This window comes from Acomys minous (genome assembly GCF_964271855.1).
Source record: "Acomys minous genome assembly, chromosome: 8".
Taxonomy (NCBI): Eukaryota; Metazoa; Chordata; class Mammalia; order Rodentia; family Muridae; genus Acomys; species Acomys minous.
The window spans coordinates 118,922,172-118,950,138 of NC_140489.1; the positions used below are offsets into that span (position 1 = coordinate 118,922,172).

The 27,967-nt window shown below is 50.8% G+C and overlaps 1 protein-coding gene across 1 annotated transcript in view; it reads left to right on the top strand.

The window, feature by feature from the left end:
• The window catches only part of EPAS1 (endothelial PAS domain protein 1), an 83,442-nt gene that overhangs the window by 30,656 nt on the left and 24,819 nt on the right, over positions 1-27,967 (top strand). Inside the window, exons 2-6 of the mRNA XM_084792793.1 lie at positions 15,654-15,844; positions 22,967-23,118; positions 23,487-23,571; positions 27,134-27,252; positions 27,372-27,577. Coding sequence (XP_084648919.1) covers positions 15,654-15,844; positions 22,967-23,118; positions 23,487-23,571; positions 27,134-27,252; positions 27,372-27,577 — 753 coding nt within the window. The remainder of the gene's footprint in view (positions 1-15,653; positions 15,845-22,966; positions 23,119-23,486; positions 23,572-27,133; positions 27,253-27,371; positions 27,578-27,967) is intronic.

Sequence of the window (27,967 nt, forward strand, 5' to 3'; positions counted from 1 at the left end):
AGAAAAAAAAAAAGCAACTTGTTTTCTTTTCAACTGCTGGACTGGATAATGATGTAAAAGTGACATTATCTCTAATAAACGTGATTTGCAGAGATCGTTGACAACCCCAGTAGCAGAGACTTGCATTAGCAGGTGAACAGATAAGAGAAACAGCTGGCTCCACCAACTCCTCCTGGGGTGGCGCATGTGTCTAGGTCTGCTGTAAATTGAAGGATGGGGTGGAGTGTGGTTTTTTTTTTAAAGGGCTAATGGAGAGAGTTTGTCTTAAGTGCTGGCTGCTCCTTAAACCTACGTACTGAGGCTAAGGTTGCCAGTGAGGTGTACACGTGTTTGTTTGGGTTTGGGTGTTAATGCTTGGCGGGGGTGAGGGGGGTGGGCGGGTGGGGGGTTGGGGGGGTGGAAGCAGGCAGGAGGAGGGGTGTTTAATTACTTGTCAGGTATGGGGTTTGTCCTATTTTCTCACTTCCATGTTACATCACCAAAAAAGGTGGGAACCCTGGCCAAGCCCGAGCCTCCTCCCTGCCAGTGATGACTCCGAGGAGGGCAGCTACACACAAGGCATAAAGGTGACGGATGATGGGTGACACCGAGGGACACCCTGCTCTGGGACACCCTGTATGTCAGGGAATTGGGATCTAGGTAGGAACTTCCCTAGGTCCTTAGAAAAAGGATGGGGAGAAGACAGCTCCTGTCTTGGCCTGTTCCCCTAGGCCAGTGGGCGCTGCCAGTCAGCTGGCTCACCGAAATGCCCAGATGTGGGTGGCAGGCACAGGCAACCCCATCTCTGAAAATATCCTCAGGATATGTGGATCAGCTAGATCCCTGGGGACAGTGAATCCTTGGGTGTTAAGGAACCTGGCTATGAATACAGCCACAATTATGTCTCTTACCAATCCATTTTTGCCAGAAAGCACCAAAGAATTAGAACACTGCCATACTGCTTACAGGCTGACCACACCGCATGTGAAGGAGCTACCTGATATTATTATTGTGGGGGGTATGAGGGGTGGCGGCGGATGATTTGTCTGTCCACCAGTGGGGACCCTGAGCTAGGGAATAAGTAGCAAGTACCTCATAGTTAAGTAGCTCAAGCAAGCCTCAGTGCACAGGTCAGGGTTGGGGACAAAGCATCCATGTAGACTGGGCGGAGTTGCCAAGAGGGCCTCCGCAGGATGGCAGGCTATGCTGGACCTTAACACAGAGAGCTTGGAAGGTCAGACGGAAGAAAAGTCTCTCAGCTAAAAGCAAAACAACTTTGGGGGCGGGTAGCACTTGGGGAGGCAGTGTTGTAACGCTGGGTCTCAATGAGGGGATCCGAGTCTAAAGAACAAGGCTGAGGCTAGGATACCTCAAAAGGCATGCTGAGTATGTTCCCCATGGGGGCAGTCCTGAGCCACTTCCTGTTGTACTGAGGGAAACAGGACTTTGGGAGTGGCGTGGGATAGAGGGCGCTAGGCTCCCTGAGGTCTGATGGCAATTACATTGTTCTTGTTCCTTGATCATCAGGTGAGAGATGGAGGGACACAGCTGGAACACAGGGCAAAACGTCTGTGGAAATAAATAAAAATACCCATGCAGCCTGAGAAGGGGTCTAGCCTGGGTAAAGCGTTATTTTCCACCCCAGGGGTAACATGTGTAGTGTGCTCTTCAGCAAGAATGCCTTGCCAAGGCCTCTTTGGACCCAGCTGGAATCCAGCCCGTGGCAGCCCAGCGTTACTACCATAAAGTTTTGTTTGTTTGTTTGTTTGCTTGCTTGCTTGCTTATTCAGATTACATCTCAGAGTTCATGTCAGAGTCAGTGCCCACTCTCCACGCTAGCTGTAGAGAATGCACTGTCCATTGGCTAGATCTGAACAGGGGTTCTAGGTTTATTGCTGTCCTTGGGTGGTACAGCAGTTTGTGTAGGCCCCCCTGGGTCCAGATCCACCAGCCTTGATGGTCTTCTTGTAGGGCTCCTGGACCCTCTGGATCCTTGTATTTTCCTATTCTCCAGTACCTCTCTCACCTGGAGTCCCAATAGGAAGAAATCCTAGCATCTATCCTAATCCCCCTTTGAGTGAAGACTCTCAGCGGACAGCCATGTTGGGCTAGTATCCAATTATAAAGTGAGTATATACCATGTGTGTCTTTCTGCATCTGGGTTACCTCACTCAGGATGATCTTTTCTAATTCTATCCATTTGCCTGCCAATTTCAGGATTTCCTTGTTTTTAATAGCTGAGTAGTATTTCATAGTGTACCACAGTTTCTTTTTGCATTCTTCGACTGAAGGACATCAGTTTTTAACAAAGAGATTAGTTTCTCCTGGCTTTTGGTGTCAAAAGAGAGATTCTCTTATGTACTTTCCAGTGTGGCCAACACATGGCCAACAGGATGAACAGGATGGTGGCTGGCTGCCGTGCTGCCCACTGTGGCAGTGGCAGCGTGGCGGTATACACACTTAGCAGGGTACTGCCCTCACTCTGACTTGGCTCTGCTGGTTTGCTGTCTCCTGACCACTGGTCCCTGTTCTTCCCTCAGCAGTGGTGTTTGTGCCCTGGCTTCCTGGCTTCCTTCCCTCCATTGGCCCTACCTTCCAGTCACCTCTCCAGCCTTTCAGACAGATGGACTTTCTCCTCTCACACTCTGGTGTTGACTGGGGAGTAAGCCAGCCATCCAGAATGGAGTCCCTCACGTCTGGGCAAGCTCCCTGATGCCAGAGAGGTCATCTCCTCATGTCATTCCATTGCTGAGAGATCCAGCATGTGAGGGGGCAATCATGTTTGTGGGGGTACGATATTGCTGAGGGAGACAGCCTCGTTTCCCAGGTTGCTCAGGGTTACCATTTGAGGGGAAGCCTTTCGGCATTTCCCGTGGCTTTGGGTGACTTCTCTGCAAAGGAATGGAGTAATGCTTCCTAAATAGGCACAGATATCCAATTCTCATGGGATCAAGGAGGGACAAATTTGGGAGAAAACAAGTGCCTACACTGTGGCCATGAGTCAGACCCACAATGCCAGCCAGACCTGTGACCGTGTAAACAGGCCACAAATCGAACCAGAAACAGTCTCCATCAGCTCACTGTTTTTCTTTTCCAGTGTTCCTTCTATTTAAAAGCAGGATCTCCTGCAGCCCAGGCTAGCCTGGGCTTTGCTGTAAAACCGAGGATGGCCATGGACTGACTCCCGTCTCCACCAGCTGAGTGCTGGGATTACAGACAGGTGTCAGCAGGGGACCCAACTCGGGGCCTCCTGTGCACTAGGCAAGCACCCCCCCATCCCACCCCCGTCTTTACTTGTTTCCAAAGAGCACTTGAGTGCCACAGGCGGTTCTGGAACGGAATTGGATTCATAGAGCGCTTTGCCTTAGCACGTGAACAAGCATCCGACCTGATGGAAAGACCAAACTTTTTTTTTCTTTAGTTAAAATGCCTGAGGTAAAGGAAGGATTGACCCTTTTTATTATAACCTGCGCAGCCGTCCACTCCATGTAGGAGTCCCTCCCCGCCTCCCTCCTCCTCCTCCTCTTCATCTCCTACGCCCTAGTGTCCAACACTTGTAGAGGAATTTCTGCCCCCTTCTTCCTGCATATGCCCAGCGCTGGCCCCAGAGGCAGCCCGGCTCTGTTTTCTCATGACACAGTGATTATTTTTGGCACTGCACATATTTTCTCTAATGTTATTATTACCTCCTCCACCCTCTGGTTGCCTTTTGAGGAGCACTCAGTTTTTTGGCAATTCCACATAAAATCAGAGGATTAATTTTAGTTCAGTGGTGAAGACAGGGCAGGGAGAAAGAGGGATGCCATCCCCTTTTGCGCCATTGCAGCATCCTACCCCGACCCTAAGAGAGATGAGGTTCTCCATACCCGCTCATGAAAGACCTTGCTTGCTTTCGCTGGCTCTGTGCTTGCAATTCATCCACTGCTGGGCCTGGGCTTGAGGGTACCGCTATCCAGAGGTGACGTTGGGGGCTGCACCTCAGGGCTGGCATCTTAATGACTTGACTTGGCGGGCTTAGAACAGCCCCATTCAGAGTGAGTTCACACCCTGTGCAGTTGGCCCGCTCAGCCTCTGTCCATAGACTTCTCTTGTTCAAGCTGCAGGAGGAAATGGAGATTTCCAAGTGGGAAGCGGCCTTCCCAGCACTTTAACTCTTCCCTGGAGGGAAGAGGAGCCACAGAGAGCAAACGAAAACCCAAACTGGTCCAGCTGCGGTGCCTTGGGGAGGGAGTGTGGCTGGGGGAGGGGGGGCGAGGAACAAGGCTGGAACCAGCACAGCTGGGATTACTTTCGCTTCCCTCAGAGAAGTGGAAAGGGCACGTTTGAATCGCCCTCACATCAATCAGCAGATGGTTACCCAGTTTGGCTGGAGCTGAGGCCCTGGGAAGACCATGCAGAAGTAAACTGGCATGTCTCTACTGCCACAGTCCTCAAAGCACAGGCAGGACCACTGCAGGGAAAAGGCAGTACGATGATGGGACATCCTCCAGTGATGGTGTTGGTGATGTGAGCAGAAGTGCCAGAGGGAGCTGGGACCAAGGATGCTACCAGGGGAAACAGTGTGGGTTTTTAAAGAAAGGGGTGATGAAGTGATGGAGTCGAGTCAGAGGAGAGTGGGATGGAGGAAACTTAGAGAAGTTTCATAAAGAGATATACACATGAATGGGCTCCTTCCCGGCAGAGGAAAAGGCCGGGTGCACTAGATAGTAAGTATCGCTGGCCAAGGATGGCATCTGGGTAGCGGACACACTTTACTGTGTCTTTGGCCTCAAGAGCTTAAGGGCCCTGTAATTCTTTCTTTTAAAAGTATGTGAGGTCACAGACCAGCAGCAGCAGCATCAACTAAGATGATGCTTGAAAAGTGGACTCTCACACCCTGGTCCAGACCTCCTGAACTTACGAGTACACTGGATCGAGGCCCCTAGTGTCCTGTGTACACAGCATAGGTGATGCCATAGGCCCATGTCAACATCTTTAGTTCACACCCCGGTGTTTATTCAGCGCAGATTGATCACAAAACACACACACACACACACACACACACACACACACACACACACACACACTTTTACCTTTGAGCATCTCTGCGTTAATAACAGGTCCCCGGGTGGAAACCTCTTGCTCTAATCACGTGCTGGATTAGAATTCTTAGGAAAGATTTAGAGCAGTGAGCAACTTTGAGGAATTTACACCGCAGAGCTCGCTGAGGTGGCTTAATGTCCTTGTCCAGTACTGCTTGTGCCTCGGAGGCCTCCGAGAGCAGCACGGGTGGGGGCCCTTCCCAGAAGAACATGTCTTACATGGGGTGACATAAAAGGGAGGACAGCATGGGGCTGACAGTGCAGAGTGGAATCTGTTGGAGCAAGATGACGCGGAGAGGTCAGGGCAGGCGGAGCCTTCCCAGAGAAGAAGGACTCCTGGTGGAAGTAAAAGGAGCACGGCTAAGATGGTGAAGAGAAAACCTTCTTGGGGGCGGGGGTGTCTGTGGGGAGTGTCAGAGCCTAGAGCCACATCTTTAGCCGCTGCAGGGAGCTGGTTGACTGCTCTCCACAGAAGCTTGCTTTGTGCCAGGGAGTCTATTTTACACACGAAATTGTCCTTTCTGTCTTCTATGGCTGTGCAGTTTCATCATTAGCTCTCTCGGCTGAAAGCAAGGAGCAGGGTGCACATGAGGTGCGGTCTGAGCCAAACCACAGACTGTGTTGGCTGCTTGTGGGATCCAATAGAAGAAGACTGCAAGGACATGAGGGGCACCCAGAGAAAAGGCCTAGAGCTCATCTGGCAGCAGCATAGGCCCAGGCCTGGGGAGAAGGCCCAAGAGAAACGGTCCAGGGAGAAAGAAGTGCTCACCGGTGACATGCGTGCCTCACACCTGGCAAACACTGGAAGCACTGCTCCTCACCACCCATTCCATCCCGTCTCTCCTTCCTCTTCTCGTCCTTCCTTCCTTCCTCCTTCCATTCTTTCCTTTGTCTTTTTATCTTTAGATGCAGTGTGCCCCTACTCGTGATGGCCTAGAGTAGATGGTACTCCTGCTGTCCCCTCTTTTGCTGCTTCCTAGGTCAAGAGGGTGTTTTCAATGGCTTCAGATTCCGTCTCCTTAGAGGGCTGTGTCCTCCGTGTGCCCAGCCTAGTGAAGCCTTCTGAGGGGCAAGAAGCCCCTGCTTCTTAGCATTTGGGGAAGGCTGCCCAATGACAAACCAGTGTCGTATACGGGATCTGTGGACACAGGTGGGAGTCCAGCTCCATCACTGGCTGAGTGCTGAGCGTGCTGCCTCCATCTCTGGGGGGCTGCCTCCCCGTGCCATGTGACCTGAGCTCATCCTCACTTCATGAGACTTGAGGATTAACTCAGAGGTGGCAGGGTGAGTAATCTTTATTAAGAGGAAAGCGTTGCCTGTGGTTACTTGCTAGTTATAGCAGCAGCAGCAGCAGCAGCAGCAGCAGCAGCAGCAGCAGCATCTCCCTTTGCTGATAGTGATTAATCCCTTAGCTAGACTCTGCACAGTGACGGAGGCCAGGCAGTAACAGACACTGAAGACAAAGGATGACACTAGACAGACATATGCCTCACTACTGTTTGCTGCCTCTTATTTTTACAAGTAAACGTCTACAAGTCTTCTCTAGACCTCGTTGTGTAGGGAGAGGGAAGATGAGAGAGACCGCTGGCTTAGCGTGAGGGGAGAGGAATTGCTGAGCCACAGATGGCCACCATCTCTCAGGACTAGAATAGAGCCAAAGGTGGCCTCCCATTTCTGGATCATTGGTCATCTCTACAGATGTTTCCGTGTAGATCTGAGGAAAAGAGGAAGCCTGAGAGAAGGGATGCCTAGGGACAGAAAGCACGTGGACCCTAGGAGCCAGGGTGAGCATGCACGGTTGGGTTTTTTTTTTGGTTTTTGTTTTTGTTTTTGTTTTGTTTTTTTGTTTTTTTTGTGTGTTTTTTTTTTGCCTTCTACGGACACCTCTACAACCATTCAGGAGTGAGGCTAGAGTCCTGAGGCTGCTGATATTGCCACATCTGTCTCCTCAGCTCTGAGGTACTTATGGGCATAGAGCTGGCAGGGAGCTGGATACATGTCATTTATATTATATATATATATAAAAAAAAAGCTACAAAGCAGTACATGGCTCATAGGCACACATCATAGTGCTATTCACAATAGCTTTACGTGTGGGAACCCTAGCTGAGCACCAGTAAGGGGGATCATCAAAGACACTGGGATCCCCGGTCACACAGTATGCTGCGGCTGGCTTTTAGGAATAGTCTGAAAGGATTTTAAGCATTGTTATCTAATGTTAAGCAGAAAGGTCAAGGGGGAAAGTCCAGATGTTCAAAGTGGTCACTCTCTGTAAACACCTGTGCCAAGTACGACTCGGCCCTGCTTCTAGGCTTAAGAGATGCACAATGGAAGGTCCCTTCCACCCGTGTTGCCTGCCTAGAGCTGCTCGTCAACAGACTCTTCGTGAGTCCTTGAAAATATATCTGAGTAGCTCCATCCACTCCCACGCGTTCCTGTTTGCCAAGCCTCAGTTTTCCTCATCTCTAAAATGGGAACACTGGTAGCTGTCCCTTCTTACCTACGACGGGAGAGTTCCTTCCTTGTAGAGTCAACACAAAGTGGCCTATCATTTGTCATGCGTGATTCAAATGTAAAGTAGTAGCAGTTTCAGGAAGACTGCTGTGTTAGAGCCCATCTGTTGTCACCGCCTATTCAGACATAGCCTGCTGGAGCGAAAGCCATAGACCGGAAGCCCCAAACAGCAGAAGTCTCGGGAGCTAGACATCCAAGATGAAGGTGCGAGACTGTGTTTGCTGAGGGACCACTCTCTGCACCACACAAGGGCACCTTGTGCATGGCTACCTGCTCAAAGGTGTGAGGGAGCCGCTTGGGCCTGCTTTCAGAGGGCACAGCCTCACGTTGGAGGCAAGGATTTCAACATGAACTTTGGAGAACAGAGCACTTGCTAGAACAAGGCTATCCCAGGGACAGTTCCTCACAGCTACTTCTGTCTGTGCCCGGATTTCCCTGCAGGGCTGGGGGCTCCACATGTCCTAAGGTGATAGGACCTGGGTAGTATCTGGGTTCCCAGATGGGCTGCTCAGTAATTGAATCTGCCACTGTCTTCTGCAAGGCTGCCTGGGGCAGGGAGGCCGGGCCCGATAAGCATCTCCAGTCGGCCCCTGCAGAATTGACCATTAGGGGACCAAGTGGGGTGCACCCCCAGACATTACTGTCAGCTCTGAATGCAGTCCAGGCCTGCTGCTCCGGGGGACACTGACCCTCTCTGAAGGTCAGGCAGCTGCAAGCTGAACTCCCCACGAGAGAGGAGGCTGAGCTGAGAGACCATTATCAGGGCTTTTCCTTCAGAGATGGGGCCATGACAGCTCCGCCCTCACTTTGGCCCCTCCAGCAACCCCTCCTCCCTCCTTTGTGCTGCTAGGACAGAACAGACATCATCCTCTTCACAAAGGGTCGGTTTGTCTAAGTGCACTGATGTCTTGGTTCTTCCTGAGTTCTTAACTCGGTATCTTCCATTTTGACTGTTAGATTTTTCCTCCGCTTTGTAATAAACGCCCCCGACTGACCACTACTGCCTTTGGACAACTTTCAGGAGGATGCTCCCAGAAAGTGGGTCATCAGAACATTGTCTCCGCAACATCACATTCCTGCTCGCCTTTAGAATAACCCTCTGAGTCGTCCTGTTCTTTTGAGTACCTCCAGTTGTGGCAAAAAAAAAAGCTTATCAGTTGAGAGTACATTTTATTCTTCCCAAGAACTATGAGCTGTCCACAGCATGGTCTGGTGACTAAAAGGGGGGGGTAAGTTGGGGAAGACAGTCGGGTTAGAATGACGCCGACGCCATTAAATTTTATAACTGATACTCTTGTGTGGCTCCAACATTAATTCCAAAATGACCTTCCAAAATACATAGAGCAATGGCCACCTCAGCAGAACAAGCCTTCTTCTGAAGTCACTCTTGTCATGGCCACCACCTTTTGGTGACACTTAGAGCAAATCTCTAATTTGAAGTCATTATTTTGATGTCTTCCTATAGCATCTAGTAGCCCCCCCCCAGATAAAATCTGTTTAGCTTATGGTAGTGACTTCAGATTTTCTAAGAATGGCGACTATGGACACCTTGTAAGGTGGGGGCGGGGAAGGGTGTGGTCAGGCCTCAGTTGTAGACCTGGGCTTCCTGCTTCCTGGGCTGTGTGATAACGGGCCCTGATGTCTGGAACAGTGAGAACTCCCGGAGTTTTTGATACACGCTAACATTGAGGATGGCTGTTTTGCTAAAATGACATCTATAGCAATAATTCCAATGTAAATATGGACCAAATGGAATCATTTAAGAAAAGCACTGTATTCCAGAGCCCCACAAATGCCAGTTTGCTTCTCCTCCTAAATGCTTGAGAGCAGGAGTAATGGTATTTCTAAGATATCCTTAACTTGAGATCACACACATAATGCACACAAAAATCAACAAAAGGGCCTTTAAAATGTGACAGCTTTGGACAGGCGTGGTGGCACATGTCTTTAATTCCAGCACTCAGGAAGCAAAGGCAGGCAGACCTCTGAGTTCGAGGCCAGCCTGGTCTACGAAGCAAGTTCCAGGACAGCCAGGGCTACACAGAGAAACCCTGTCTCAGAAAAAAAAGACAGCTTTTTAACAGTGGTTCTTAGCTCTGGGTTCATAAGAGCTGCAGGAGGCAAGAGCCATAATGCCCTGCTTGTACCTCAGAGACGTCAAATCCAAGTCACTTTGAGCCATTGGCTCATCCATTGGGCTCACCCAATGGCCCGTTTTTAAGGCTCTGCCAGTGAGCAGCCACAGTCAAGAGCCAGAGGCTTCAGCTCTGCTGATTTCATCTGTGAAGCTCTTGACCCCCTCTGGCTCTTGGATCCAACCCTGGTATTGTCTTCCTCCTCCTCTTCCTCCTCCTCCTCCTCTTCTTCTTCCTCCTCCTCCTCTTCTTCCTCTTCTTCTCCTTCTTCTCCTTCCTTCCTTCTTCCTTCTCCTTCTCCTTCTTTTCCTTCTTATATTATTTATTTACTCTTACATGTGGCATATTTTGCCTATATGACTGTGCAGCCATGTATATGCAGCATGCACAAAGGAAGGTGTGGGGTCCTCTAAGACTGGAGTTACAGAGGATTGTGAGCCTCCATATGGGTGCTGGGAATTGAACCCTGGTCCTTTGGAAGAGCAGTCCATGCTCTTAACCATTGAGCCATCTCTCCCAGCAGGCAGTTCTTGTACAGCAGCTTCACAAGCTCACTGAAGAGCCTACTCTCCTTCCCAATTGTACTGCAGCCCTATTTCTTGCATTCAGGGCCCCCTGTGACTTAGCATGTTTAGAACTTTGTCACCACCCAACCAGATTGACCCAAGCTGGTTTAATGGGCCCCATCCTTCTCTCTGACCTACTGAAATTCACTGACTTCTCCACCACTTAACCTTATAGGGTAATATACTTATGGCTCAGATACCTGATGACTCTAGCCACAGTAAAGGTTCAGTCAGAAGCTAGCTGAGCAACCAACTTCCTTGGTGGTATTGGAGACAGCGAGGCTCCCCTTCAGGCTGTGGTCACTTGGAGGTCAGAAATAAGGATCATCTGGGCCAATAAAAGTCATATGTGGTCACTGTGGATGAATGCATTAGGGATCTGCTGCCACTTACAGCATCATGTGTGGTCACTGTGGATGATGCATCAGGGATCCGCTGCCACTTACAGCATCATGTGTGCTCACTGTGGATGAATGCATTAGGGATCCACTGCCACACTTACAGCATCATGTGTGGTCACTGTGGATGATGCATCAGGGATCCACAGCCACTTACAGCATCATGTGTGGTCACTGTGGATGATGCATCAGGGATCCGCTGCCACTTACAGCATCATGTGTGGTCACTGTGGATGATGCATCAGGGATCCACTGCCACACTTACAGCATCATATGTGGTCACTGTGGATGATGCATCAGGGATCCACTGCCACACTTACAGCATCATATGTGGTCACTGTGGATGAATGCATTAGGGATCCACTGCCACACTTACAGCATCATGTGTGGTCACTGTGGATGATGCATCAGGGATCCGCTGCCACTTACAGCATCATGTGTGGTCACTGTGGATGATGCATCAGGGATCCACTGCCACACTTACAGCATCATGTGTGGTCACTGTGGATGATGCATCAGGGATCCACTGCCACACTTACAGCATCATATGTGGTCACTGTGGATGATGCATCAGGGATCCACTGCCACACTTACAGCATCATGTGTGGTCACTGTGGATGATGCATCAGGGATCCGCTGCCACTTACAGCATCATGTGTGGTCACTGTGGATGATGCATCAGGGATCCACTGCCACACTTACAGCATCATATGTGGTCACTGTGGATGATGCATCAGGGATCCACTGCCACACTTACAGCATCATGTGTGGTCACTGTGGATGATGCATCAGGGATCCACTGCCACACTTACAGCATCATATGTGGTCACTGTGGATGAATGTATTAGGGATCCACTGCCACACTTACAGCATCATGTGTGGTCACTGTGGATGATGCATCAGGGATCCACAGCCACTTACAGCATCATGTGTGGTCACTGTGGATGATGCATCAGGGATCCACTGCCACCCTTACAGCATCATGTGCTCTGGCCCAAGGTTATTTTGCCAGGTGGAGTTGCAGCATCATATATTAAGGCTCCATATTCTTTGGTCCAACTAACCAGAGCTAGAACATTTGGAAGGAAGTCCTGCATGTGCTGAATATGTGCAGTCATTTTTTTTCTTATTATCATTCCCTGGACAACATAGTGTAATAACTACATATACAGTGCTCACATCCTAGGACACATTGTAAGTCACCAAGAGCTGGTTTAAAGTATACAGGCAGATGTGTGCGGGGTCCACACAAACACTACAGCCCTTAAAGACTTGAGTATCTGACAACTTTGGTGTCTGAGGGACTCTAAAGCTGCACCTGGACCTAGCGATCAGGCCTTCTGGTCGGTCAATTCTGTTTCACCTTTAGTTTCTTACTCCTGAAGTGTTTGCTTCCTTTACTTGGGAGTAAACCTTTCAGATTCACACGTGTTTCCCCTCAGGGAGAGCTATTATAAATGAATGTGTACGGGGCAGACAAGCTCCAGCCAATCAGGAGCTGCCCCCTCCCCAGCTGCAGTGTGGTGGGGAGTGTGCAAGGCTGCTTGATGCAGCGCTGGACTCTCCTTGGACATAACTTTCATCGCAAGCCAGCTCTACAGCAATGGGGGCTGCATGTGTTCTGCCTTCCGACTCCTCCCAGTGTGAACCCCAATACTGGCTCTGCTCCTTGGGTCCCAGGACTTCCCTAAGGCTATTGGGTGCTGATCCAGAGACGGAACTGTCCAAGCGCCAGGGAATCCTTTACAGTGTATCCTTTCTAAGTCTCCCGTAGTGAGGATGGGATCTGATTTGTAGGAAAGTCTGTAGTAACACTGGGCATGCAGAAAGGTTCACTAGTTTCCCTGATGCCAAGGAGGAAAATTGGGGGGTTGGTACCCAAGAAAAGCTAGAACTGAGACAAATGGTTTAGTCTCTCTAGCTCCTGTCTTTAAGGGTTATTGTGAAACTCCAATGAGGTAACATACATTTCTTTTAGAAAATGTTTTCCGAACCCCAGGCTGTTGTAAGCGCATCATCACTGTACTTCCTCCCTGAGTCTCTGTCCCTGATATTAACATGTGGCCTCTATTTGTTGCTCTCGTTAGTGATGACAGGTGTAGCTGTTGCCCCCTAATTAGATTTGCTTTCTCCTGGAGGGCAAGGCTTGTAGGCCTCACTAGCTCTCTGGTGACTACAGGGGCCAGTATGGGGCCAGCACACAGATCTCAGTGTATGCAAGGAAAGAAGCCAGAACCACACTTAGGTGGTGTGTTTCACACACAACTTATGAAATAGGGCCTCCTGTTGGGACAGGAGAATCCCAAAGATGGCAGGAGAACTTAGGAGACATGAGCAACATTTTGAGTAAGAGGCCACCAAGTCTTCCAATTACTTACACATTTAGGGGATGATATCTTTTGAAGAGAAGCCAGTGGATTCTAATATGTAAATTTCAGGATAAATTCAATAAAGAAAAGCAAAGCAAAATGTGACCATTATCGAACCCATCTCGGAAGAAAAGTATTTCAGGAAATGGAATCCATTGTCAGCCTCGGAAGATGTCCAGATCTGGTGTGCAGAGGTGATCAGGGTTAGCCTGTGTGCCATGGTCCCATACCCATAGGTGCTGGGTGATGAAAGACAGGTGTTATGGCAGAGTCCAAATGCAACCGATGCTCATGGTAGCCAGACCGGCAGATCTCCAGTCTGCCAAGGCAGTTTTCATTGCCAAACAACCTTCCTAGGCTTCTGTGCTCGTCTCCTTTTATTCTGACAAGGTATGGAGCCTTCTTCCTACTTTATAGGCGAGGGAACTAGAGCCCAGAGGACGGATTGTCTTCTCCAAAGTCAGATGGGCCGATGACATTGCGGCCATCTACAAGCCCAGGCTTCTGTTACCTGCACCTTCTGCTAATTATTCTTGTTCTTCGAGCTTGCTAATTAAATGATTTCAGTGTTAGAGATTTTTGTCTATTTTTTTTCCAAGAGTCAGCATTAGACATCTCTGGATTCTGTCAAGGTTAACTAGGAAATCTAATTAAAATGAAGCTAGTTCTAGAGTCCAGCTATAAAAACAAGACAGCTAAAGTGGAGTAGGCAACTTTTGAACCAGGGGCCTGCCTCAGGGTGTCAGCCTTTCTTCTAAATGTTCAGGTGTTGAAGTTTCTTCCTTCTTGCTGAGAAGGGTACTGCCCCCTAGGAACAAGCACTGAAGAGAGTATTGCGCTGTGGTGGGAAAGAGAGAGAGAGAGAGAGAGAGAGAGAGAGAGAGAGAGAGAGGGAGAGAGAGAGAGAGAGACTGTGTGTGTTTGTGTGTGCGCGCAAATTGCAGGTGGCGGGGTAAGGTTTTATCCCTAGCTCTGTCCCTAATTATATAATTGCTCTAAGCATGCAACTTAACCTGCTTGGGTCTGCTTCCAACTCTCTGAGATGGGGGGCAAGGGTACCACCTGCCTGCTTTCCACACATGGCTGCAAGGATATAATCAGGCAGCCTGTCTGCTCGCTGACTGGAAACCCTCTCAGGGCCTATGTAGGCTCCAGCTTTAAGACCTTGGGGAAGTGGCATACTATGTTCTGAGCCTCAGTTTCCCTATCTATAAATTGCACAATGTCTACCAAGCTGTGTCAGAGAGAAGAGTCTAACAGGGCAATATGTACAGTTCTTGTGCAGTGGCCAAACACACGCTATATTAGTGAGTGTGTGTGTGCTTGGAGGAGCATGGCCCAACTCAGATCTCTAATGCCAAACAGAACCCCAAGTCTAGGTAGCCTGTTCCCCATGGATCTTCCTCACCCACGGAGCCTCTTCTTCTCCAAGGGAGGAGTCTTGACACAGTGAGAGGCTTTGTCCATGAAGGTGTTGCTGCTAGCGCATAGCCTGTGTTGACTGCTCCACCCAGCCTGCTGCTCTAGCTGTGTCTAATGACTTGTCATGTGTTTGACCCTGGGGTCAGGAAGTGTGAGGGCTGATGCTGAAGAATGGAACTCAGGCTCTCCTCCCTGGATCTCATGACCCAGCCCTGCGGTGTTCCACTGTAGGCATCCCCCCTGCCTGCCTGCCTATGTGATGCCTTTGTGATGCCCAAAGCCTGTGCACCCTTAACATGCCCCGTTCCCACGAGCTCGGGATGAAGATGCAAAACCCAAGGACCAGTTTCTGCCCTTAAAGTCCGTCATCGAAGCTTACAGAGTTAGCAAGTGGAGAAGTTAAGGGTTCTGGCACAGATATTCTGACTTAAACTCACCATGTTAGTATTGATATGGATTTCCTAAGAATTTCAGTTTCTTTAGGGCCTCTGGAAAGAGGCAGGTTTGGGTGTGGGTGTGGGTCTTTCTCCCCCACCCTTCAACTGAGAGGAAAACAAGCAGGCATCAGTCTGGTACCGCAGGCCAGCAGGGAGTGCACCCACTGCTGCTTACACTATGCCCCTTGGAGGCATACACTTTGGGGCAAACCGAGGCATGTCGCCTGAGTTCTCCGTGGGTTTTCCTGGCAATCTCAGCCTCTGCTCTGGCATCTCTCTCAGATCTGAAATGGGAGCTCAGGTCCTTGGCTGGCTTTCACTTTCACTGAGTGTACCTTACCTGGAAAAAAGAGAGAACTTTGCTCTCCAGGGCTCTTGGCAGCACCGTGTGTGGCCAATGCCGTGCATGGCTCTGGCCATACTCTCTTCACCTTCCCTTTCCATCGAAGCCCTTGACCCTTGTCCCCATGGTCTGTTAATTAATCTAATCATCAAGTCTTTGTTGAAACCGTACCCACTCGAAGACCAGTTCTGGCCCTTACAGGGGTGTAGGAGAAGGACGCCATTTGAGAGGATAATGACAGATACAGAAGCAAAGCCAATAAGGAAAAGCAGCTTCGTGCAGCTACACTGGGCTGAGTCAGACTGGTTGAGTGGGAGAGTTGACGTTACAGTGGATAGGGGGATGTGGCCAGGAATATGATAGGACAGCAGTGACATCCCGGAGACTAACCCCTTGGTTCTCTATTTAGGAGCAGCTCGGAGCTGAGGAAGGAGAAATCCCGAGATGCCGCCAGGTGCCGGCGCAGCAAGGAGACCGAGGTCTTCTATGAACTGGCTCATGAGTTACCCCTGCCTCACAGTGTGAGCGCCCACCTGGACAAAGCCTCCATCATGAGGCTGGCTATCAGCTTCCTGAGAACACACAAGCTGCTGTCCTCAGGTAAGGCTGGCAGGTGCTGCCCCAGGCTGGCATGTCCCTCAGCCCAGAGGGCAACCACTGGGAGTCAGCCCATTCGCTCTCTTCTTCCACCATCTGGGTTCTGGGGCTCTGGGGCTTGAACTCAGGTTGTCAGGTTTGGCAGCAAGTGCCTCCACGTACTGTGTCACCTTGCTTGGCCCTGTCCCTTCATTTTAGCCAGCTCCTCTCTGGCAATGGTCTTATCGTGAGTACACCCAGGGGAAGAGGTCAAGGATAGGCCCAAGCAAGGGTGTGAGCACCCAGAAGCAAGAGAGAGAAAGGGGCTGGGTGAGCAGACAAGAGCTTCTGCTGGAAGGCCGGCTCTGCCACACGTGGGGGTGAACACTGATGCATACCGTGTTGGCTCTGCCGGAAGCCTTCTGTCCTTGCCTTCCAGCCACACCTCTAAGGACATCAGAGAGGATGTGTAGAATCCATCTATGCCCTCCTTCTAGCCCATTAGGTAGGCCACGCGATCGCTCAGAACCATGGTTTCCTTACATATAAATGGGAACTGTTTATGGTGCTTAGCTGCATCCTTTTCTGCTGGGATAACCCCTTGAGAGACAACAGCTTCAGGCATCACCCATCCTCGGCCTTTGCCTAGCATCTCTTTTCATAAAAAAAACATTTTTTTTTCTTCCTTCCTCAGAGATACAGTCTTCAAAAACCATTTCCTGTTAGGCCTTACCAGGAAGAGGCAGCCTGGGATTTCCACTTTCAGATCCTAGGCCTAGTACTGTCAGATTGATCAGTTCTGTAAGGAAAACTGGGCAGCGTGTAGCAGCGAGGCTGGCACTCCTGATGGGAGAGGTGCCTGAGGGCATGAGTGGAGGAGGAGGGCAGATTCTGTGGCTCGCCTCCAGCTTCCCTAAGCGAGTGTGGTGTACTCTGGAGATGGACTCCCTCTGCCGTCCTGTGAGGACGTGGCTATTCTGGGAAAGAGCCCCCTGCGCAGAGGGGATCCAGTGTGAGGAGGGAAATCAGACTGGCCTGTGCTATTCTGGGCCCCGTGCACAGGAAGGATATTGTGGGAAAGACCTTCGGAGGGGAGAATGACTGCTCAGGGACCCCACCCCCATCCCCACCCCCACCCCCATCCCTACCCCACCCCCATCCCTACCCCCACCCCGAGGCTGCAGGCTAAGCCTGTGCTGCAAGGCTGGGGTGACTGTGCTGTCACAGAAACGGAGAAGCAAGGGCGAAGATGCTGCATAGACAGACAGACAGACAGACAGACAGACAGACAGACAGACAAACAGCAGGGTAAGAGGAAGCACTCAGCTGCAGGTACAAATGGCAGAGGGAAACACAGGCCAAGGTCCCCTGTGAAGCCTGGACTGCCAAATAAAATGGCAGACCCCTGCCTTCCTTCCTTTTACAGAGGTCTGTCCCCTTGGAGAAGTGAGGCCGACAGACAGATAGGTGGTCTGTAGGCTTCTGCAAAGCGCATCAGGCAAAACGTGTTGATAAGGGCCATGGAGCTGGAGACCAACAAGGGCAAGCCACGAGCAGTGGGTGGACAGGAGGCCCGCAGAGTCCTGTCTGCGCCCTGCTCTTGTAGCAGGGACACATTGTCTATGCTCGCCCACACAGAAGCCTGCGTGTCCTCCTTGGTGCTTGCGAGGTTGATTTGCAGAGGCTCGCTCGGGTAGGATTGGATCTTCTGAGCGTATCTGCCCTCGTGTGTCCCCGTGCAGCCCCTCCCACACTCCGCGTACCACATGAAGCCACAGAGAGAGGACCAGACGTCACACGTCACACGTCCCAGCTCAGGAGCTCTGAGTGTTGAGAACAAGGGCTGCCCGAGCACGGACATGGCAGAAGCCTTGGCACATGAGCTCTAGGCCTCCCTGTCCCAAAGAAAGAAAATGATAAAAAGTTTCGACTTTTAGTCCTGGTGTCCTTGAAGGAGGAGTGCTCGTGAGTGCCACCAGGAAAGGAGATGGTGACTTAGCCTTCCTTGTCTCTACTGTTTTCTCAGAGGCTCCTACGAGGCATTCTCTGGACCAGGTGTAGACACTGTTTTCAGAAGTAGAATGTAAAAACAACCGTTTTCCTCCGCGTCTTCCCTTTTGTTTTAGTGTGTGCATGTGTGCACTCTTGCCGGGGACAGAGGAGAACTTGGGGTCTTGCTCTGTTACTTCATTTCTTTCAGGCAGGGCCTCTCGCGCAGCCTGAAGCTCACCGTTTTGGCTCGGTCGGCTGGCAAGTAAACTCCCGGGATCTCCCTATGTCTGCTAGTCAACACTGGGGTTACGGGCACACGTAGCCAAGTCTAGCTTTCCCACACGGTCCTCTTTTTCTTTTCTTTTTAAATAATTGTCTTAAAATTTTACTTATTTTTACCATATTTTTTCAGACTATAAGACGCACCTGACCATAAGACGCACCCAGTTTTTAGAGCAGTAGAACAAGAAAAACAGTAAAAAACAGCAATCGGACCATAAGACGCACGTCCCCTCCCCAAAGTGGGGGGGAGGGGATTAGGGTGCGCCTTATGGCCCAAAAAATACGGCGTATGTGTTGGTGTGTATGGGGGATCAGAGGCAACTTTGGGGATCCAGCTTACGTCAGGCTTGCACAGCAAGCCCTTCAACCTTCAGAGCCATCTTGTCAGCTGAATCATAGGTTCTCGTGGTTTTTGTTTTCCTCCTACAAGATGGAAAGATGACAGGATTTTTGAGCAGATATCCCCCTGCACTTGGAATATTGGCTTGGCAGTCATCTCTCCTTGCAACTGTGTACACATTTTTCTCTCATTGGGCCTTAGATAGTCACCTGCAACATTGTTGGATGAAATGGAAGACCTTTGTCTCTAGCCTAATGTGCAAGCTAAAGCTCAGAAATAATTCTAGCAAAAAGCATTGATCTTTTGGAGAGAGATGGTATAAAAGAAAAGCCAGGGTGAACCGTAGCGTCCTTGGACTAGTGTTCCAGTTCCAGTGTTCCAGCGTTACCACATCCACTTTCCCAAGTCAAAACAAACCAGAGGCTCGTTACTTAAGCGAGTTGAGGTTGTCTGCCTCAGAGTTCAAACAGCTAAAAAATACCAGGTTTGGCATTAGGAGGGCTTCTTCTTTGCTTAGAAACACGCTTCCCTTTGATTTTCACAGTAGGCTGTTGTGTGTGGGAATGTTGGAGAGGAAGCCTCAGCACTGAGAAATCCAGGCTGTGAGTCGGGGCCACAGCTGAGATCTGTATCACAGGAAGCTAACTGGAACAATAGTTTTATGGTCCTCGCTTCCACACTGCACTGAGGACAGAACACGTTCTGGCGGGGACATGAGTGGAAACATCACTTGATTGTCTTAAATCCTCTTTCAAGATGAGTCCTGCACTCTGTGACCCAAGGGGTGTGACTGCTGCATTTTGAGAGCTTTAGACCACAGCAAATGTGCAAAATGTCCTTTTTGCTCTAATTTTGATTTGAGGCTTCCCCAGACTTGTGCCTGGTTTTTTTAAAAAAAAAAAATCTCTTTACTGCAGAGTTGGAGGTCAGCACAAGGCAGGCTTCCAGACATAAATGTCATGTTTATTTTTGCTTATTTTGATTGGATTTATTTCTGTTTGATTCCTGGCATTGCCTAGTGAAGACACATAGTCTTCAGGAGATGATTCTCTGATCCCCAGTCTGGGGAAGGAAAGACATTAAAGCCCAGGACATGTGGCTTTAAAGTTCTCACCGTGACCTTTCCATCAGAAAAGTGGGACAAAGGGGACAAAAATTATGGCAGCAGATGTAGTTTCTGTGCCCTCTTGTGCCTTGTGGTGAGACATATTTCCCCTGGTTTTCATCCCAGTTTTTTACTGTCTCACTCCCGTGCCCCACCTATATTCCAAATCAAGGCCCTTCTCTGCCCTGTTTGGAAGGAAGCCAGGAAGATGATTCATGCCAGGATGTTAATGGCTGAGAGAAGCCAGTAGTCCCTTCAAGAAACACTAACCTTGGTCACCTCCTTCTCCCAAAGCAAACCATTTGCTCAGTAGACAGATAGCAGCTGATGGTAACCCTGCATGGCATTTGATGAGGGCTAACACAGAGAGGGAGGATGGGCTGAGCAGATGTGGAAAGAAAACAATAAAAATCTCCAGCGGTGGACTTCTGGGGCACACTGGGACTCCATCCAGATCAGGGGAGATCCGTCTGTCTGCTGAAAGTGTGAGATAGCCCCAGCCTGCCCACAGTCAGGTAGACAGGCAGTAAATGGCCCATACTCGTTTCCTCGTGGCCCGTGTGGACTCGCTTTGCTGTCGGTCTATCCGAAGGGCTTGAGCACTGTGGTAGTGCCGAGAGGGGAGGGACTGCGTAGACAAAGCCTTTGAGAGGAGGGACCCTGCAGAGGTAACCTAGCACCAAGCACTCTTGAAGCAGGAAGCCTGTTAGGAACAGTCTATCAATTCCAGGATTTCTCCTTGAAGAAGGACGCATCGAGAAGGACAGACCTGGTGCAGTATGAAGGTGGCCGGCACCCCTGGCCAACCTCGGTGCTGGCACAGCCTGGTCTCAGACAGCCAGTCAGAAAGGAGCTGCCTGCCCTGCCACCTGCCAGTTTACCAGAAACAACTGGCTCCTACCATCCTGGTGTGCCACCCAACATGGGCGGCGCTGCCTGAAGGAAATGAGCAGTGCTCCGGAAAAGGTGCTCTGAAGCCCTCTCAGCTGCACATATCCTGGCTGGGGGAGTCATCAAAGCCTGTTTACTGGGGCTATTTTTAGCATTAAAGAATCTGGTCCTGCTCCCTCGCCAGCCATGCTCTTTCTCAGAGGAGGCGGCTGGCTATGCCACAGTCCTCCTTTGAGATTTGAACCCTGGCGGGTCTTGGGAGGCAAATGGCCAGGAGGTTGGACCAGAGATAATTAGAAGACCCAGCCAGGACCTTAGTGAGCAGCTACCTTATTTCGTACCAGCACCTTGCTCTCCATCATCACTGGCATCCCGGGAAGGGCTCAGACTCGCAGACCCCGTGTGTCAACTCCTCAAGGGGTGGGATCGTTTTCATCCTTTCCAGCTCTCTGCAGGACAGGCCCGAGCGAGCCAGCAGCTGGCTAGCGAGTGGCTAGGGAGCCAGCGCTTGGTCCAGCCGAGGGCAGACACAGAGGGAAAGCTTAGTACGGACAGTGGGTGAGAACTTCTTTCCCCACGCCCAGTGCAGGGTCAGATATTTGTATGTAGGGGGAGGCTTGATGTGGACAGCTGTAAGGCATAGCAACCTCACTTTTCAGCGGAGGCTCTGGGCTCTGGGGGCAGGAGGGGGGGATGTCCACCTCCCTTGTCCAGGCTGGGAGTGACCTGGCCAAGTGCCACCTTCATAGACTCCCAGCGGGATACGCGGGTGCTGCAGGAGCAATAGTTACAACGGGAGGAAGAGACCACGCCCGATTCTAGCTGCCCCAGGGTCCCAGGGAAGGAGAGCTGCTGGTGTCTTTGACCTTGTAGTCACTGTGACTTCGGTCCCCAAGATGTTCTGTTTCTCATCTTGGTCCCAGAACACCCTCTCGCTCCTTCCCTCCAAAGGCCAGCAACCTGCCAGGGTAGCCAATTTCGCCACCTCCTGGAAGACAGTGGGGCTTGGACACTGTGGAAAGCTGCTTGCCTGTGCTAGGCCAGTCAAAAACAGGAAACTTTAAGCAGAATTATTTTCGCCGAGCCTAGTTAACCAAAAAAAGGTTGTCCTGGGGTTATTCCAGATTTTGAAGTCAGTGTTACCACTGAGATCAAAGAAGCTGAGGAGAAAATAACCACTCAGTAGGCCTCAGAGCTGTGGCCTCTGCTTGTCTGCAGAAAGTGGCCACCTCGCTGGTGTAACCCAAATGCAGCCGAAACCCTGACCTTGCCCGTTCCCAGACCGGCTGGTTTTCCCTACATGGGGGATCGTAGTGTAACCTGGAGGTGAGATAATGTCTTCAGCATGCGGTCCCTGGAGCAGCAGCTTTGACACGCTCTGTCGCCGGAGTAGTGTTTTGAGATGGCACATCTCTGCCCATTGCTGGAAGAGGGGTCCTTTAGAGCACCGAGCCTTCTTTACGTGCCCAGTCTCTGATACTGGGACATGGGTCCTCTGCCACCAGGTGGGCTCCTCGTGGCCGTAGGAGGGACCCCGCCCCGTGTGTCCTGGAGTGGCGGGCCGATCTTGCGCAGCCGCTGACAGGCCCGTCTTTCTAGCCTGGTGTGACCTCTGTTTAGGGGGCTCCTCAATCCTGCCTCTTTGGAAAGAGTTGTCTCTCTCTGCACCCCTAGTTGGGTGCCCGCTGGTAATGTGTGCGAGTGCTCGCTTAGCTTCGTGAGGCTGTGTGCTCTGAGGTCTCCACCTTGGCTCGGAACAACTTGAGAATAGCAACAGGTGTCTTAGAGGGAGCAGACGGGGGGGGGGGGGGTGGGGGGGGGGGAGGTAAAGAGTTCCCAGGTGTTGACAGCATTTTAAGTAGTTTACATGCTCCATCTTTACCGTTCAAATCACACTATTCCACTTGCTGATGAGGAAACCGTTGTTACCCAAAGTCATAACCAAGTGGGAGTCAGATCTAGGAATAGATCAGCGTTTGGATTTGACTCCAAAGCCTGTAAGATGGTTGAAGGTGGCCCATTGCATTCAGCCCTGGGGCTTGCGAACTGTCTAGACGTCACAACTTTTGGCAGTGGTTTTACTCTTGTACGTCTAGCTCCGTAGAATCAGAACAGGAAAGGTAGCTACCTCGTGAGTCATTGTAGAGTCAATATAGAAGGTTCAGTGCAGCGTCTGTGGTTATTTCTCCATGTATGCTAGCAGCTAAGCTATCTGCTCCGGCTGCTGTTGCTGCTGCTGCTGCCGCTGCTGCTATGGTAATTAGCATTCTATCTCTAGCCTCTGTCACTACCATTACTACTGCTGTCACAAGTACTGTTACCACAAAACCCATACTAGGCCCAAATCATTGCCAACGTGTCCTGGGTGTTTCACTTAGTGTCCACTCATTAGACATGTGGCAAACACTTCGGCAGTCGGCAGTATGCATTTCCCAGGAAGCCCACCCTGTGCCCTAGAGCCGTGCCTGGCAGCCCCCTATCTTTCCTTCAGTCGTGTGTGACCCTCACACGTGTCGTCCATCCCTTCCCTTTCCAGTCTGCTCTGAAAACGAATCGGAAGCTGAGGCTGACCAGCAGATGGACAACTTGTACCTGAAAGCCTTGGAGGGTTTCATTGCTGTGGTGACCCAAGATGGTGACATGATCTTTCTGTCGGAGAACATCAGCAAGTTCATGGGACTTACCCAGGTGACACCCTCCTCTGCCTCTTTACAAAGGAAAAAAAAATGGCCTCATTTGGGAGATAGAAACTAATGGGAGGTCCTGGCCAGCATCTCCCAGAGCCTGAGAAACGTGTTCCCAATGGCATGGGGCTTGACATTGCTTGTGGCTGTCCTAGCTAAAGTGACATGACATCCCTTATGAATCAAGTCCTTGTCACCATTAATAGTGCCCTGTTACAACTGTAAGTCCATGGACCTAATACTGGCCAGGCACTGTCGGTGCCCATCCAATTTATCGCCCTCCCAGTCTCCGAATCCAGATGAATCCCAGCTTCCTCCTGGAGTCCAACTTCATCGTTAGGAGTAACAACGTCTGTCTTGCTTTTGAAACAGGTGGAGCTAACAGGACACAGTATCTTTGACTTCACTCACCCTTGTGACCACGAGGAAATCCGTGAGAACCTGACTCTCAAAAATGGTAAAGCATTCATTCATTCTTCTGTGTTTACACTCTCCTCGTGATCCCTTCCCCGAAGCCCTACACAAGTAGGTCACGTGGATTGTTATGATGCCAGGGGCTGTGCAGCCTTTGAGATGAGCTTACTCGACCCAGCACTTAGAATGGCTGCCTCCTCATGGCCACCCATGGTCCTGATGTCACCCTACCAGGGTGCTCCTTCGCTAGCAGGTTTCATCACCTGAGATCAATCAATCATCTCTGCCGAGTGACACCACCCAAACCAATAACTTCATCTATGCCAGATGATTTATGGGAACTGCCACAGGTGTCTTCCGTCGTAAATCAAGCCACCCAACGCACACGCTTAAGCAACCTCCCAAGTTTCTGTGGGCTCTGTGGGCAGGTCTCTTGCTCTATGTGACATCAGCCGGATTGTAGTCATCAGGGCCTGGACTGGGCTGAAGGGATCAAAATGGCTCACCTGTGGCTTGTATCTGGGAGAGGGGAACCACAGCTGTCACTCTGTGGAGCCTCACAGTAGCCGTCTTCCCCTGGCAGCTCAGGACCATTGATTTCCCTTCTCCCTACAAAGTACAACAGTAAGAGCTAGCAGACCTGCCCAGGCCTGAGTCCTGAATCTGGGACATTACCACTTCCACACCGATTTTTCTGGGCAATTCAAGGTTCAGGCCTGCCCTAGCTGGGTGGGTGTCCAGGAGGCATAGCCCTTAGGATCGCTGCTGAAGAGTAGCTATTACAGGAGCTTGGGGATCTTCAGGAGAGTGAACACTCTGGGGCTGGAGAGATGACTCAGTGGTTAAGAGCACAGGCTGCTCTCCCAGAGGACTTATGTCTGCCTCCTGGCTCCCATGACCAGTGATGACGGGGCACAACCGTCTGCAACTCCAGCCTCAGGAGATCCAGGGCCCTCTTCTGGCCTTTGCACAAATGTGCACAGGCAGATAAAAGTACAATAAATCTTACAAAACCAAACAGAAGGAGCCACGGCGGTAGGCAACAGTGGCTCCAGTGACTGACAAGGTCCTCTCTGACCCTACTGCGGGTCTGGACAGACTGTCCACGTGAAAACGTCTTCTTTTACATCTCTCACCTGTCACTACTGTGGGGTGTGTGCTCATCCAACCTGAATAACAAAGGCAGTGGGTACCACGCCTGCCTGCCAGGTTTTCTCATTGCCATTCATGCTGCAAAAGCTGAGGCTGCGTCGCCTTACCTCTCCTGTTGGTACAGAGGACTGTAATCCACACTTGGACTTACAGAGCTTTGTAAAAGTATAACCACCTCCCTTTCCAACACCGCCCTGGCTTCTCACCTGGGTCACTGCAATTCTATCTGAAGGCCTTGGGCAACTGGCCCCCGTGGTACCCAAGCTGGGACCACCATGTGTGTGTCTTGCCTGTGGGGCTGAGAAACTCTTGCCTGTGTAGACTGATTCATTCTCTTTGGTGAAGGGGTTATGATATTGTTGGAAGCTGTTTCTTTCTTTTCTTTCTCTCTCTCTGTCTTTCTGTGTCTGTCTCTCTGTCTCTCTCTGTCTCTCTCTCTGTGTCTCTCTGTCTGTCTCTGTCCGTCTGTCTCTGTCTCTCTCTCCCCCCCTCTTCCTTTCCTTCTCTCCCCCCCCATCTCTTTTTGAAATAGGGTCTTACAATGTAGCCCAGGCTGGCCTTGAACTTGCGTTCCTCCCTCCCAAAGTCTTGAGATTACAGACATGTACTACCATACCTGGGGGGGTCCAGAAAAGCACTTGCTAAAGAGGTGTCCCTCATTCCTTTTCTACTTGAGAACTTGCTGGTCGCTGGGTTCTTGGTCCCAGCTCAGTTCCTGGCTCAAATCTCTGTCTGTTTTCATGAGCTGAACTAAGTATCTCGCTCCTATGCTGCTCAAAGCCTTTTCAAATCAATGGCAAAGGCGAGGCTGAGTTGTAGTATTTTCTAGCTCTCAGGTGCCCTGGCTCACAGCTATAAGCCTCCTCCTTATCTGAGTAAAACTTAGGTCTTTTGGTTCGTGAGTGGAGATTGGGGATCCATCAAACTCAGTGAATCTCGCGGGAGGTTCCAGTCTGTGTAGACCCATGGTCTAAGAGCAGAGTGGCAGAGTAGATTCCTGGAGGAAGGAAGGGGAGGCGACAGGCCGTGGGGTGCTTGGATGGTGGGGTAGAGGGCCTCCAACTTTGTCTTGTTGAATATGTTTATGCTGAGGTGACACCATCCGATGTCAGAGACTCTGGAGTTGGCAAGTTAGGAGCCCACAACAGCAACAACCCAGACAACCAGTCACAAGTAAATCTCCAGCCCCCTCATTCCTAACTCCTGGGGTGCAGGGGGGCTCTCCCTGCACAGCTACAGCTCATCATATACAAACCCCACCTAAAAACTAAAATTATGTGGGTTTCCCCCCCCCAAAATACTTCAGTTCACTTCAAGGATGCCCATCCTTCTGATACAGGCCTCTTCTAGACTGTGTCAGTCAAATAAAGCAAGGGTCCTCCGGGGTGTGGGCCCAGGGGCTGGCAGCCTCTCGTAGGAAGAGCAGTGTGACTGTCTGCTGCAGGGTGCTGGCCTTTGGAGGCCAAGAATGGGTACAGACACAGTTTAGACACCACTAGCTTCCATTTACTACCCTGTATAGCAAGAACCAGAGGAAGTGGGCAGGCTCAGGAGATGCCGGGAAGGGAGGAACTATGTGCCCTTTGTCCTAGTGATTTCGTTAATCCTGTGTGAAAGGTGATCTAATGGTTCTTTGTCAAGAACATCTCTAAGATGGACTTGTCAACCCAGCTCCAGTTAAAAACAAAGGGTGTGTGTGTGTGTGTGTGTGTGTGTGTGTGTGTGTGTGTGTGTGTGTGTGTGTGCTCATTCCCCTCCTCCCTTCCTTGACACATGTCCCTTTGGGAGAAAACTAATGGTACACAATCCAGAGCATGACCCCAGGCTGTAGACAGGATGTACGTTTCTCATGTTCCTGAGAAACAGACTAGAAAGAGCAGACAGGAGGGTCCGAGGATAATTCTAACTGGAAAGACTCATGTCCTTGGAGCAACCATGGTTGCTCTCAAACTTCCCGCTAGAGGACCCAGGCCTGCCCCAGGGGAGGCATCTGAAACTGTCCTGATAGCCTCACTCCTCTCAGGCGACAAACACTGAGTGTACTAAGTGACTGCATGCTAAGGGCACTGGGTACCAAACCATCAGGTAGCTCCTGCCTTCCCGGCATCAATGCTCTTGGTGATGCAGTAACGTAGGAGCCTCTACCCAGCCTTCCTCGGGTCCAGCACCTCTCTCTCCAGGACGGGCATCAAGAGCATCCAGCTTCTGCAGTGGAGCATCTCTGTCTTCTAGGAGCCCCTCCACTGAGTCTCTATGGGCCTGGCGTTAGCTGATAGAGCCCCTGTGTGGAATTGGCTCAAAGTGCAGCAGCTGAGGGATACCATGAGTATTAGGCCATGAGGGACTCTGTGCCTATGGCAGGCGCAAGCACTAAACCACAAACCGCTAGGGAGCCTGACTACAGGAATGTGATTTGGGCTAATTCAGCTGATCCCACACCCGTCCCTACTCAGGCTCTGGTTTTGGGAAGAAGAATAAAGATATGTCCACTGAGCGAGACTTCTTCATGAGGATGAAGTGCACAGTCACCAACAGAGGTCGGACCGTCAACCTCAAGTCGGCCACCTGGAAGGTAGGCTGTCAGTCGTGGGTTGGAGCCTCAAGTGGGAGCTGGGAGCTGGGGGATGCCCGAAGCCCTGCCCCTGTCCTCAGCACTCTCAGCCTTGCATGACTTCTGTGGTTTGTCCCCAGGTCTTGCACTGCACTGGGCAAGTGAGGGTCTACAACAACTGCCCCCCTCACAGTAGCCTCTGTGGCTACAAGGAGCCCCTGATGTCCTGTCTCATCATCATGTGCGAGCCGATCCAGCACCCCTCCCACATGGACATCCCCTTGGACAGCAAGACTTTCCTGAGCCGCCACAGCATGGACATGAAATTCACCTACTGTGATGACAGGTGGGGCCCTGGGAGTAGCTAGCATGAGCAAGGACAGGGTGGCTCCTCCCCGAGTGTGTCTGTGTGAGCAATGGACCTACAGCGCGGGGACAGGACTAGGACATAAGCGTTGCGTGGCTGGTTGCAAGTTTGTAGACTTAGGTCACTTTACTAGTCCTCCTCAGAGGTCCCTGCTATCATAGTTTGAAGTCTCCCATCGACACAGCCTCAGGATCTGTCTTGAGAGCAATGCTGATGTGTGACTGCTGTCATTCTTGTGGTGTGTGCGTATTTGTCCGCTTACGTAATTAGTTCCTGAAGGCATTTCCAAGGGCCGTTTCTTATCCCACATGACAAGAGTCTAGAAGAAATTCTATAAGTTCTCTGACTCAACACCAGCTGGGAGTGTAG